Genomic DNA, 14260 nt, shown 5'->3' with positions numbered 1-14260 from the left:
GGTAGGAAGGAAGCAGGCACTACAGAAGAATTGAGTAAAGAAATATATGTAAATAAAAGCACGTATCAATTTGGTGTTTCCAATTGCTTCATGCTGTTTGTCTAACCTACAGTGGAAGAGTTTAAAAGATAAAGTGGATGCTTTAAATAGGGAGAATTAAGTACCTGTTTTAATTTTCAGTGAAACAATAACTCTTTAAAAACAAGAAATTTTGTGAGATGCTTAACTTTGCAAAGATAAATCATCTGCTTTTGCCTCTGTGGAAGCAGAGTGTTTGTGTGTGGTGTGGCAGTGCCTTTAGTATGAGTTGAGTGAGTATGTCCAAGACTCCCCTAAGAATAGTACAATGATGTTCTATAAATTTTGTATTTAAGTTACTATTAGCAGGCATGATTGATGTGTAGAAATAACTACGGTATCTTGATTTTTTTCCCTTAATTCTTTTTTTCTTTTTGTAAGAACAATTTCCTCAAATAATTAGCAAAGTTTTTCACAGGTTTAGCATAAAACGTTCTCTCTCCTCCCATGAATGGAATACTCCATCATGTTCTTCCTTTCTTCCTCTCCACTTTTCCTCCCCTGAAAGATAGAATCTTCAAGACAATTCATAAGACAGTTTTGTAGAATAGTATATGAAGAAAATAATTAAGGTAATTGTTTTAACACTCTCTAGTTATAAGGATTTTCAAAACTTACAATTTGAAAAATTACCCATCTCAAATTCTTATCGTACTTGCAAAACACACAATCATCTTTAAGGAAAATTTCAGTCCTGTTTTGAAGATGAAAATGTCTATTTGGATCCTGTAGCAGCTGCTAGCACAATTATAAGAACAACATTTGTTATATCTGTCTCACTAGTGAGACAATTGAAGTATAAGAATTTTCTCTTCTAAACACGTTCCTATTAGAGGAGGTGGCGTAGAGGCTTTCGGGAACTTTATGAGGAGGCCCAGAAGGGAGGCGAACTGGTGGCTGCTCAAGCCTGCAGTTAGGGAGCGCCTCTTCCTCTGGGCCCCTTCCTACCGCCCCTCTCCCCGTGCATCTTGCTAATGAATCCTGGCCTGGCCGTGAAATCATCTGCAGAGGAAAAACTCTGGGTTAATTCAAGCACAGGATGTTCTCTTTGCTTTGCAGCTGGTGTAGCAAGGGAGTCTAGGGCAAGTGGATTGAATCAAAAAGGAAAATGAAGGCATTCACTGTCTATTTCATCGAGAATGGCTCATTTAAAGTAAACACCATTTAAATAGTCTCCAAATGGCCCATTCTATATGAAGTCATACAGGATGCCCCCTTTGGGCTGTCATTCTCCTTTAAATGGATCGCTTTGTGTGCACAGTGTTTTAATGCCATTCAACCTTAAACCCCATATGTGGGCCTCATCGGGCCACAGGCTTCAGTGCACATGTGGCAGCCATACCTTCGACATTCTTAGTCTCTGCCTCCAGAAAGTCAGCCCAAGCAACAGGGGGAGGCAGCTGTAAAGATGACGGCAGTTAACATTTCTTCCCCACTTACTATGTGCCAGTTACTATGCCTAGAGATTCCCATCAATATATATGTTATCTAACTTAATCCTCACATAATGCTGTGAGGTAGAGACTGTGATTATTCCCTCGTTATAGATGAGGAATCTGATGCATGGAGAGATTAAACAATGTGCCCGGACTGGTAAGTGTGGATCAGGGAATTGAACCCTTGCAATCAGATTCCAGGGCTGGAACTCAGTCAGTGGCTATATTCAAGAGAAATAAACTCTCGTCAATTCTCCTTGCAAGGTCGCCTTACCCCAAACAATAGATAATCCAGAAATTATTTCTCTTTGTCTTTGGAATGCACACTCTGCTTTCTGGGGGCAGTATTCCCACCTTGTTATTTGCATTTTTTTGCAGTCTGGTTTGAGGTGAGGTCAGCTATTCCCTGAGCAGCTACCTCCCTGTAGCAGTGGGCTGTCTTCATGCAAGATTGGACTCAGTGGAATAATCCGTGAACAGACAACCGAAAAGAGACTTTGCTACCAAATGAGGATACTAGACAGGCCCTCATAGTAATCAACTAGCAAGAGCCTCCCCAGAGCCCTGGAAGCATTCAGTTGTCACAGCACTGGCTCCAGATTTACCCAGGGTCAGGCAAGAAGCCCACTGGACTGGATCTTTGAGAAGCTTCTGAGAAGAGTCCAGCTAGGGTCTTTGGGAAGTGGGTTCCTGGCCAGTTCTTATGTGGCCCAGCCTAGTGATGATCTGCCCCTATTTGACTTGCTTGGTAGCCTAGAAAACTTTACTTTGAAAGCCTGAAGTATGAAACAATTTCTTCCATATGAGCTCCACTAAGTAGAGAAATCTAAAAAAATAAAAAGTCTTGAGGGCTGTATAGGAGAAAATCATTTTGAACATTTAGAATATGGGTTTGGGGGATGTTTTCAACACATTTCCCCCTCAAATCCTTTTCTTTCTATTATTTAACTTCCTGAGAAGACTGTGGAGAGAGCATGGCAGTTCTAAAATACTTTTGCTGGACTTGACTCAGGTTGTGTTATCACTTTTGCTATCTCACTCCCAAACTCTAGGTCATTTTAAGGTTTCTGACTTTTTTTAATTGCTAATCTCATTCCAGTCCCCTGCCACACCCCTCTGTGGCTTTCAGTGCCCTCCCCACATCACCTTGAGGGTACAGACATTCTGATAAAGGTGCTGGGACATGGTGTGATTGGGCACTCTGTGTGGATTCTCCATGACCATGTGCAGGCACCTAACAGATACCTCTTATTCCATTAGCAGTGTTCTTTCTTGAAAGTAGTTTCAATTCCTGCTATTTCCACAAGTTTCATCTTGTCCCTGTGCTAGATGGATGGTACAAGAACTAGAGGGGCAGCAAAAAAACAGCTCAAAAGTTCAAAGCAGAACGTAGGGAGAAAACCTATTGTGTGTAGTGTTTCATTCTTTTTTTCCCCCTAAGCTTTATTGAGATACAATTGACATGTAACATTATGTAAGTTTAAGATGTTCAATGTGATGATTTGATATATGTATATATTGCAAAATGACCTCAATAAGGTCTCTCTCTATATATCTATATCTCTCTATATATAGATATATATAGAGATATATATGTGTGTGTGTGTGTGTGTGTGTGTGTGTGCGTGTGTGGTGAGGACCTTTAAGATCTACTCTCTTAGCAACTTTCAAATGTACAATATTGTTAACTGTAGTCACCATGCTGTACATTACATCCTCAGAACTGATTCATCTTATAACTGGAGGTTAGTACCCTTTGAACACGTTCACCCATTTCCGCCCCCCAACTGCCCTCTACCTACCACCCTCGGCAGCCACCAATCTACTTTCTCTATGATTTTTTTTTTTCCTGTTAGATTCCACATGTAAGTGAGGTCATACAGTATTTGTCTTTTCTGTCTGATTTATTTCACTTAGCATAATGCCCTCAAGGTACATCCATTTTGTTGCAAATGGCAGGATTTTCTTCTTTTTTTATGAATGAATAATATTCCTCTGTGAGTGCATGTGTGTATCACATTTTCTCTATGCATTCCTCTGTCATTTGGGGCTTAGGTTGTTTCCATGTCTTGGCTATTATGAATAATTCTACAATGAACATGGGGTGCATCTATCTTTGAGATAAGTGATTTCATTTCCTTCAGGTATATACCCAGAAGTACACTTTATTCTACAGGTTCCCTTTGTGTCTCTCTTGTGTTGGATCATCTGTCTTCCTCTTACTTGGTTTACTACCTCCTTTTGAAGCATATTTTACATACTCTAGTAGCTTCCAGAGAATAGAATGTGTGGGAGGTGAATTTTTTTTGAAACTTTACGTGTCTGAAAATGTCTTTATTGTATGTGATTTTTGTTTTCTCTCCCTTTTTGGAAGCTTGTAGGATCTTGTCTTTATCCTCAGGGTTCTAAATTTCATAATGATGCATCATGATGTGGCTGGATTTGTATCCAGTGTCCTGGGTATTGTGTGCCCTTTCAATCTGAAAACTCATGGTCCCTTAACTTTGGGGAAATTTTCTCGAATTTCTTAGCTGACGATTTTCTCCCTTCTATTTCCTCTGTTGTCATTTTTCTGGAGCTTCTATTACTTGGATACTGGACCTTCTGAACTGCTCTTCTATTTTTCCCTCATGTTTTTGTCTTTTTTTTCTTTCTAGGGAGATATCCTCAGCTTTATATCCCATCTTACTCCTTTTAATTTTTTTCTTACCTTCTATCCTTAATTCTCTTTACTTTCAAGTCCTCTTTTTAAATCTTATACTGTTCTTGTTTCAGCACTGCAATAAATTCTCTGAACTTTCAGTGTGTATCTGTTTGGTGTTTTTTGAAGTTTTCTTCTTCTTGCATGGTCACTGTCCTCCAAGTTGCTTGTTTCTCTTTGTTTGGGTCTCTTAGTTTTTTTTTTTTTTTTTTTTTTTTTTTTTTTTTTCTTTTTGCGGTATGCGGGCCTCTCACTGTTGTGGCCTCTCCCGTTGCGGAGCACAGGCTCCGGATGCGCAGGCCCAGCGGCCATGGCTCACGGGCCCAGCCGCTCCGCGGCATATGGGATCCTCCCAGACCGGGGCACGAACCCGTATCCCCTGCATCGGCAGGCGGACTCTCAACCACTGCGCCACCAGGGAGGCCCGGGTCTCTTAGTTTTACATTAGGGGCTTTCTAAAGATGCCTGAAGGTCCTTGATTTGTCTGTAGGCGTTTGAGGGTAGGGGACTAAAATGCTGATTGGAGCACTGAGTGAGTACATAAGGCTTGTTTGTCATTTGTAAGTTTCATCATAGGCTGATCATAGGGAACCTCCAATGTCAATATCCTTCTCTTGGGTTGGTCAGGTTTTTTCATTTTCCTGCCTGGAGGTAAAAACCTGGTTGTCAGCATTTTGGGAACCAAATAAGGGGAAATAGCTGATGGTCTCAGTATCTGATAATGTATATGTTCATCTAATCCCATTCAGTTTGCCTTCAACTATGCCATTCTCCCCCTAGAGGCCCTCTCTTTTATTCTCTAGAAAATAAACCTCCAGTTATTTGCTGTGTGGGGGGAATGGGCAGATAGGCCAGGTGTGAGGAGTAGGGGAAGCCATCCAGAGATCTGAGCCCTTCTTAGTCATCCAGCCTGTCCTGCTTGGTTTAGTACTTCTTCTACTCCCAGCCTTTTGGGGGCATCTGAGGGATAAAATGAGGTGAATCGTGTCTTTCCCACAGCTAACTTAGGATTCAGGGCTGCCATGTCATTCGCCACTCTTCCCACCTGCATTCTGGCTTCCAATATTTTGCGGTAATTGTCTCCTATACTTTCTCCTTGTTCCTTTTGGTTTAAGCCTTTAAAAAAAATCCTTTTACTGTCCTTTAATTGGGTTTTGGGAGAAAGCAATTTAGGTCCTTTACCCATTTTTTAACTAGGATTATATGTTTTCTTGCTATTGAGTTGTATGAGTTCCTTATATATTTTGGATATTAACTCCTTATCAGATAAGTGTTGAATCTTCCATTTTTACCTGAAATCCTCACTATTGCTGTTTATTTACTGAACCCCCAAGAGTCTGAAGTTTTAAAAGGAAGGTTCAATGGCCCATGTTAAACACTCCAAGATACGTTTCAGAGAAAGAATGACCAGACCACAGCCCTTTGACCAAGAGAGTCTTGTTATTTAAAATTTCTCTTTTAAACCTAGGATATTCAAAACATTTAGTTCTTTACCCATACCTTCTTTCCTCTTCTTCTAGCTCCACCTCCCCCCACCCAACTTGTGCCAGCTCTCACTGTGTTGTAGACAAATGACAAAACGAAGAAAAGCAGTTTTAGGCTTCCAAGGGCAGCAAACTGAGAAGGTAAATACGGGGGAGAAAACTAATATTGTGTGGTTTGGTTGCAGATTCCTTTGGTGCCAGTCTCTGGGCTGATAATCTGTCTCCAATAAAAGGAGAATTTATATCTTGCCTTTAGGTAGAAAAGGGGGAGCTTTTTCTGTGTTTGCTGTTTCTCACTGCCTTCAACTCAAAATAATTTTTATGTCAAAGAGGCATACTTTGGGGTGATATTACATGTCATGTCAGATCCATGTCAGGTTTTTATCAAGACTGCTGGGATTGTCTCTGCCTTCTTCTTACTGCCTTGGGATCACAGCAGCAATTTTCTTTAAAGCTGTGGTTTTCCTTCAAGCCCAGTAGAAGCTACGCACCTCATCAGATTGTCTCCAGCATCACTGGATTTGGTTGTCTCTTTAAAGAGGAGCATACCTTCAGCTTCTTAGTCAGCTGTGGAGGAAGTGATCTCAAGAGTGGCCATTCTGATTCTAGAACCAGGATCAAACTTACAAGCAAGTTTGAGAGAATGGCTGCCTCTGTAATGGGTTTCCAGCAGCATGCCCTTCTATGTTTCTTCTTCAAGTATCTCCTCTAATAACTTCTAAATGTGATATCATATCATATTTATTCAGACTTGATATCATGTTTATTTTGTCATTGTTTCCTATTTAAAATTTTGTTGTTTATCAGAGAAGTTCTGTCATGTATTTCTTTGGATCTAAGTTGGTAGAGTTTCAGAGGGTAATACATAATGACCCCACTAACCTTCCCAAGTTCAGAATTAGTTGAGAGACAAAAATCCAAGCATATGGAGAGCAAAATCTAACCTATTACTGATTTTTACTGGTAAAGCACTTTAAAAAATGTCATTAGAGGTCTGCTGGTCAATATAGGCATGGTAATATTTCTACCCTGAATTTGACATCTTATTCACTCATTGACCAAATTGGATGACCACAGGCCACTCCATAAGTGTTTAACCCTCAAAAACTTAAAACAAGAAAGAAAAGAATAGCTCCTCAAAAGGAGTCAATAAGGGGTGGAAAGAGAGGCTAGGGATGTTACTCTAGTGGAAGTTCCCCCTATGGGAACATGAAGAGTGGAGAACTGTGTTCCATAGTGTGAGGTGATACCAAATCCCTGAAGACACACCATTAATTTATAGCAGATGCTCAGAAAAAATAATATATTAAATCAGGTTGAGTGATACATTGAGATTTCAGTAACACTAAAATCATTTTCCCATCTTAGAAGAAAGGAATCATAGTGTTATAAGTTTAGTCATTTGTTCCTTTGGTTAAAAAACCTTTTTTATGGTTTGGACTAAGTGGAGGGTATACCTTTGGCTGTGGTAGGGAGCCCCAGCTACAAATTCCAGCCCTGTTACAAACTAGCTGGGAGTCCTTGGCTCCCCTGAACCTCTGTAGACCTGTTTTTCATCTGCTTAATGAGGAATTGGGACCACCCCAATACATTAACAGATAAAAAGGGTGAGGGATAAGACTGAACTTCCATAGATAAGTAGTTTCAGGGTTGGGACTAAAATCCAGGTACTTCCCTTCCCTAGTCTCATTGTTTTTTACTATACGCATTTTAGATTGACTTGAACTGAATTTAGACAAAGTAGTTTGGCAGCACAGAAGCAATCATTCATTTGTTCATTCACTCATTCATTCATTCATTCAACACAGCATCTTCTTTTTTATGCCAAGTACCGTGCTAGGCAATACGGATGAGCCATGTCCTTGACTCCATAGCAGCGTACAACCTCTGTCCTTACGCATTTGGAGCTATTAGTGGCCACCTCAACCACCCTTCATTTATAGCCTCACTTGAAGGGCTTCAAACTGATCCCTGGAAGAGATCCAGATTTCCTTGGCTGTCTTGAATCCATCATCCCTGTTTTGCTTTCCCTGAGACCTAGAATAATGCCCCCACAGTTGACATGACCCACCTCCAAGAATTAGCTCATCCCAGCTTAGCACACAAGCTCTTCAAGTCACTAAAGAGAAAAATTACAGAGTAAGGTCTAGGACCATACGTTGGCCTCATTATGTTTTTCTCTTTCTGTTTATAGGATGCTCCAGTTGGCATTACTACGTAACCATGCCAATGCCAGCCTCCACCTTCACAATTGCAGTAGGATCCTGGACAGAAATGAAGCCAGAGATCTGCTCATCCAATGATCTGGCAACAGAGAGATCCTTCTCACCTTTCGAGGCTGACTTCAGGTTTGTACTTGGGAACTTGCTGAAAAACAAACACTTGAGGGATCAGTATGATGCATTTATTCCAAGCACTAGGAATGTGAGTCATTCCTGCTGAGAAATTAAACCAAAATATGATTGATCAAAGCAGGAAGAGCCTTGCTGGGAGAGAAAGAGAGTTGAGAGGCAGAAATGTGGGCATATTGTTTATGCAGAAAGAAAGAGAAAAGAAATATATATGAAATCCTCTGCGTAGTCAGGTGAAATATTTTTATGTGTTTCATTAAGTCGGCAGAATCTTCAGGTTCAGCACTTTCCTTCTACACCTTTTAACTGTGGTTTTCAGTACTTGTTCAAAAACACAATTTAATGGAAAGAAGTTGCTTGTCTGATGGATTACCTTGTAGGCCACTCTGCTGTTTTGGTTCCGTGACTGCTAATAGCAGTACGTTTGTAGGGGCAGCTCTACAAACGTGGGGGGAGTCAGCCTCCTTAGGAGCACAGGACATGAGGAAGCTGTCAGAAGGCCATTGGGTTATAAGAATCTTGCCGGGTCAGGGCTCTGTTAACTTCAGCAGCAATGTCTTCTTTTTCAGGGCAGATCAGAGAAAATAAAAATTTTTTTTTAAGTTAGTATAGGCCTTTGGATATTTACTTGCAGCCTCCCGAGGCATTCACCTATTTCTAGTTTTCAGAGCCAATAGGGAGGAGAGTGAACATATGAGGCACAGAAGTGTGCTCGTTGTACACTGTTGCATCATGCTTTATTCCTAGGACTTTGACAGCCACCTCAGTTTAATCTTTTTTCCTGTTTACAGAAAGTCACTAAGTCAGTACCTTTTGGTGGAGAGTAATGATACAGATGCTTAGTTCATCCTTGAAAACCAACTAAGATACGCTCTTAGTGCAAATTCCTTTTGTTTTATTTTGCTATGTTGCTTTCATTCTTACCACAGTGACAACAGTGGTTGGTATCCTTAGGAGATAAAGCCATTGAGGCCTCTCTTAACATAGGCATGACTTATTGCCCGCATTTACTTTTTGGAGGAAAGGAAGTAATTTCTACTTCCTACTCAGTAACTTGCCTGTTTTGGACTGTCAGCCCTGAGCTATATAGAGGATCCTAGATTGCTTACTGGATTTTACTTATGCACTCTTGAGGGAAGAAGAGAATTGTGGACAGAAGTGACATGCTGCTTTCACATGGGAACATTTAATTGCATGCGCAACCCTCCGATACTCTCTTCCCTTGTTACTGAGATCACAAAGTAGGCCTCACTTTGCAGTTGCAGGCAGCCTAGACTTCTGAGTGGGGAGGACAGGTGCCCTGGAGAGTCACTTGGATTCACAGTGCACTTGGTATGAGTGAGAAATAACCTTTTTTTCCGTTAAGCCACTGAAACACTGGGGCTATTTCTTACTGCAGCATATCCTAGTCTATCCTGAATTGATACAGAAGCCACTGGATGTGGTAGTCAGGGAAAGTCTTGATCTAAATGTCATCTCAGTTCTGAGGATAAGCCTATAAGTTAGATAGGCTTTATTATCTCCATTTTCCACATAAAGATACTGAAGCTTCAGACAGCAACTTGTTCATGTTCATAACCCTACTGAGTTACAATGCCCAGATTCACATCTGGGCTTGACCCGCTAGACAGGTGATTCAGAATCTTGCCTGGGGACTTTTAAAAACTCTATGTAACATCTACACCTCACCTGGAGTCTGATCTACCTTCCCACCTGGAGAGTCAGCACCATGATTGAGCCACGGTTGTTGATTGGAACCTGTCATGTTGGAATAGAAAACAGAAGTTGAGAGCACTGCCTCTGAGGCCGAAGGTGCCATTTCTACTGATTGGGTATGTCTCTTTGGGCAAGCCATACTTCCCTTCTCTGTAGAATACAGACTTTGTTCGGGGTTCTCAGATTCTTTGTGGTAAAGAAGCACTGTGCTCTTCATTTACACCCTCAGGACTCATTGACTCTTAGGGGAGGTGTGCATTGAAAAATGTGTGCCTTAGGAAGAGAGGTGAAAGCAAAGACAGAAATTTGTTATTTTGTCCTTCTAGCCATATTCCCAGAGACACGAGGTGGGGGAGTAGGCAGCAGCCATTTCTCGTGTGTGCTCTTTGCTGCCCAGAAGTAACTGCAATGGCTTTTCACTCTTCTTGCACCCATAATTGTGATGGGAGCAGGATATGGACAGACTGAGTGGGGATTCTGGGAAGAGATGGTATCTGAAATTCCTACTGGGGTTTAGGGGAAGGGGTGAATCTCTTTCCTCTTTTGTCCTCCTGAGTCAGAGCCAATTGAGAAACAGACAGAAGGAGAGCAAAATAAAGGTTGTTTTGGTTGACAGAAGCTGGACGGGGGGGGAGTGTTCAGGTGCACAGTTTCAGTGGGCTTTCTAGTACTTCATTTCCAAATTAGACAAACTTACCCACCCACCCAGTGACCCACCCAGCTGGACCTCTGCCAGCCTCCACAACACAGATGCACACAGACTGCCTAACAGCCAAAAGCAACCCCTCTGTGGGCAAGCGGATTAAACAAGAGAAAGCCCAGAGTGGCAAGCCAGTCTTATCAGCTGTGGAGAGAGGTCAAGGGTGCCACTCCGGGGAAGCATGTCCTTGTATGGAAACAAGGGCCTGCGGAATGGCGTCCCTCCCGCACGCCCTTCCACGCCTGACATGCTATGACTAAGTTTTCCCTCCGTCCATCAAAAATGTACTGCTGATAAATTAGTAGCTTACATTTGCTTAATCCTTCCCTGGCTGCGTGCTTCATGTGTGCTGTCTTTAGTCATCAAAGGGTGGCTTTGTGTTTTTATCCATTAAATCTTTGGCTCCATGCTAAGTTTGCCAACAGAGGTGCTCTGAAGTGCCAACCGCAGTGGTGTTTTTGGTTATGTTCACATCTGGTCCCCTTGGCTCCCCCCCCAATACCCCCCCGCCCCACTGCCCTTTTCTACTTCAAACCTTCCTAAGACCGCCAGTTCAATTCATGTAAATGTAACGTATACAGGGGCCTTATATACCACAGGCTTGCATTTGACTGAAGTGTTCATCTGGGTCCCAGAAATTTGACCAAAGTATTGGTCACTGAACTTTTGATCACTGTTCATGTGGCCTAAATTATCGGAAGAACATTCTCTCTTCCAGCTCCAGTTCCACACATGCTCTAGCCCATTCTGGGTGAGCAAATGCGTTAGTTAACAGGCACTTAGGTAAACTTTTGAAAGTTTATCAATTTTCTTTGGCTGCAGTATAACCTTCTCCAGCCACAGGGGAATCCGTGTTATGTTTAACCTCTCAAAAGGCCTTTGTTAAAGCATTGTCTTCACTTGGGGGCCATACAGTTTAAGCACGACATGGAAACTTGGATAAAGTTCAGAGGACTCAGGAAAAATGATTGAAAGCATGGAAAGCAGGCAAGCCAAGGAAGAAAAGGCATTGAGGTTGTTCATTCTAAAGAAGGGAAGACTTGGTAGGGGAAGAGTTCTTCTTTAGAGTTGTAAAGGTGATGAAAATTTCCCTTGTGGACCTTGGAGGATGAATGCTGTTTCTATCTCTTTGAGAGTCTGAAAAGAAGGAATAATATATATATATATAACATATTATACATATATATAAATCATAGGAAAAAATGCCAATTTCCAGTACACCCTTCACTATGAGAGAAGCCTTTCCATATCTTTCTGGCTTGGTTTGATTTCTCCAGCCCTTGCTCCCTCAAGGTATTTCGACTTTCTGTCTCTTATTGCATCCATCTCAATTTGCTTTGCAATGTACTGAATGCCCTGAGAAAATGCATCCAGCTTCCAGACACTACTACATCACTGTATATATCGACATCATTGTCAACAATTCATTGGGGGCTGGTGCTGGCATTTTGAACACTCGTGATTTTTACGGTAAGCAAGCATCTAATCTGCTTGCTGAAATATGTTAATAAATTGTGTAAACTGTGTCACTGTACCTTTCAGAATTTAAAATTTTTTCTCCCAAGAGAGAAAGCTCCTCAAAGATACCACCTCAGTTTAATCTGAGGGCTTCCCTGGTGGCACAGTGGTTGAGAGTCCGCCTACCAATGCAGGGGACACGGGTTCGTGTCCTGGTCCGGGAAGATCCCACATGCCGCAGAGCGGCTGGGCCCATGGGCCATGGCCACCGGGCCTGTGCGTCCGGAGCCTGTGCTCCGCAATGGGAGAGGCCACGGCAGTGAGAGGCCCACGTACCGCAAAAAAAAAAAAAAAAAAAAAGATAGGGTTGGAGATTTATTCATACATGTGTACACAGCAGCAGCCTCTGAGGTGCCTTGAATAGAGCAAGGATACTGGAAATATTTACTAAATTGTCAGGTTGAACCGAGGAAGGGGTTTGTGAGTAAAGGCTATGCATTCCCAAGGGAGACTTTTCTAGCCATTCCTTCTGAACCTATGACAGGGAAACATTTGTGTCAGGTGGTTCTAGTTCAGCACCTTCTTGAAACAAGAGGATGGCTGAAGGAGAACTTCCTGACAGTTTTCAATCTTGGGATTATGAATAAAACACGGTCACTCTCACTCCTTGGAAGGACCTCTTATAAAATAATTTCAGCCTAGAAATTGTATGAGAGGGAACCAGTGATCAGTTTCCCATCATTTACTAGCCTAACATATATTTCACCAGTTCTTCCCACTCTTGCCCACTAATGGGCAATAACTACACAGAGGAGCAGGAAGGGCTTCCCTGGTGGCTCAGTGGTTGAGAGTCCGCCTGCCGAGGCAGGGGATATGGGTTCGTGCCCCAGTCCGGGAAGATCCCACATGCCGGCGGAGCGGCTGGGCCCGTGAGCCATGGCTCCTGAGCCTGCGCGTCCGGAGCCTGTGCTCCGCAACGGGAGAGGCCGCAACAGTGAGAGTCCCGCGTACCGCAAAAAAAAAAAAAGAGGAGCAGGAAGCCAGAGAACCACAGACCAGCTGAGCTCAGCTTCGAAAAAAATCCAGGGTCCCAGTTAACTCAAGAAGCATCATGAAGTATGTAGAGAAGGAGGGTCAGCAGCGAGGAGCTTATGATGATTCACGATGTGATGAAAAGAATAGTTCTTACTCTTTAGGAGTGTTGTGTGGATTAATTGGGATAATGTACATAAAGTGTTCAGAACAGTGCTTGGCACATAGTACATGTTCAGTAGCAGTTGTGGTAGGAGTTATTATTGTTTATTCTTATTATAGTTGGTATTATAGATTATTAATTAACAATCGAATATTATTAATAATCTGCACTATTCATATATTTATTCTGGTTACAAGTCTGGGCACAGGAAGAGGTATTTACAAATGCTTGATTTGTTGGTATTGAGCGTATATTGGAGCAGGCACATACACAGAGATTAATAACTGAAGGTTAGCGTGAAAGGAAGATACAGCACCTTTGAGTTAACACTGGTTCTGCAGAAGACTATTCTTGACTCTGTGCAAGTACAGTGTTGCCTTACTGCTTCAGGAACATGGCTGTTGTATGAAGAGGGGCTTCTGTGGTGGGTTGTCATGGAATCACAGAGCCAGAAGAAATCGTAGAGACCATTTTAGGTTTTCTGTTTGTTTGTTTTTAATTAAAGCATACTTAACATACAACAGAATGCATGGATCTTAAGTGTTTGGCTTGATGAGCTTTTGATGATTGTAGGTACCCTAAACCAGACAGAGAACATTCCATCACCCCCGTGAGTTCCCTCACACCCCCTTCCAATCAGTTTCTCCCCTCCCCCCAGCAGCCACTTTTGTGAGACCATGTTAGAGATGAGGGAAAAAAAGGCCCCAGATACTGAGTTGCTTGCCTCAGGTCACAGCTAGCCAGTCTGAGAACAGACTCTGAAGCCTAGGTTTCCTGATCCCCACGTTAGGAACACACGTGTAGCTTCCCAGATGCCATTTCCATTTCTGTTGGGAGCCTTAATGGTCTCACATAGCTTGATTATAGCTAGATTGCCTTAAAGTCCTGCATATTCTCCCAGGCTTTGATTATGAAAAATGGTGCTGATTCACACAACCGGAATGACCTTCATTACCCTGGCTAGTGCCATTCCTGTCCAGAGAGAATGTAACTCACCTTTTCTTTTGAATGAAGTGGCTTTTTGGGGTATACCTTTGGCCACCCCAAACTATTCTCTAACCTCTGACTGAGTTGACGCACCAGTACAGTACTTGTCCTTAGGGGGACGACTGCAGCCTTTTCAGTTAGCTGTTTACCAATA

General features: G+C 42.3%; 1 protein-coding gene across 8 annotated transcripts in view; it reads left to right on the top strand.

The window, feature by feature from the left end:
- AOPEP (aminopeptidase O (putative)) overlaps positions 1 to 14260 on the top strand; it is a 374682-nt gene that overhangs the window by 83410 nt on the left and 277012 nt on the right. For all 8 annotated transcript variants that reach the window (XR_014294103.1, XR_014294104.1, XM_082621524.1 and 5 more), the window contains one exon: positions 7894 to 8047. Coding sequence is in view for 6 of the 8 variants with exons in the window: in XM_082621524.1 (XP_082477650.1) it covers positions 7894 to 8047 (154 nt within the window). In the remaining 2 variants the exon portion in view is untranslated. The remainder of the gene's footprint in view (positions 1 to 7893; positions 8048 to 14260) is intronic.

This window comes from Mesoplodon mirus (assembly GCF_964341445.2).
Source record: "Mesoplodon mirus genome assembly, chromosome: 1".
Classification (NCBI taxonomy): Eukaryota; Metazoa; Chordata; class Mammalia; order Artiodactyla; family Ziphiidae; genus Mesoplodon; species Mesoplodon mirus.
The sequence above is the reverse complement of the archived record's forward strand: the minus strand, read 5'-3'. Positions and strand labels throughout refer to the sequence as shown.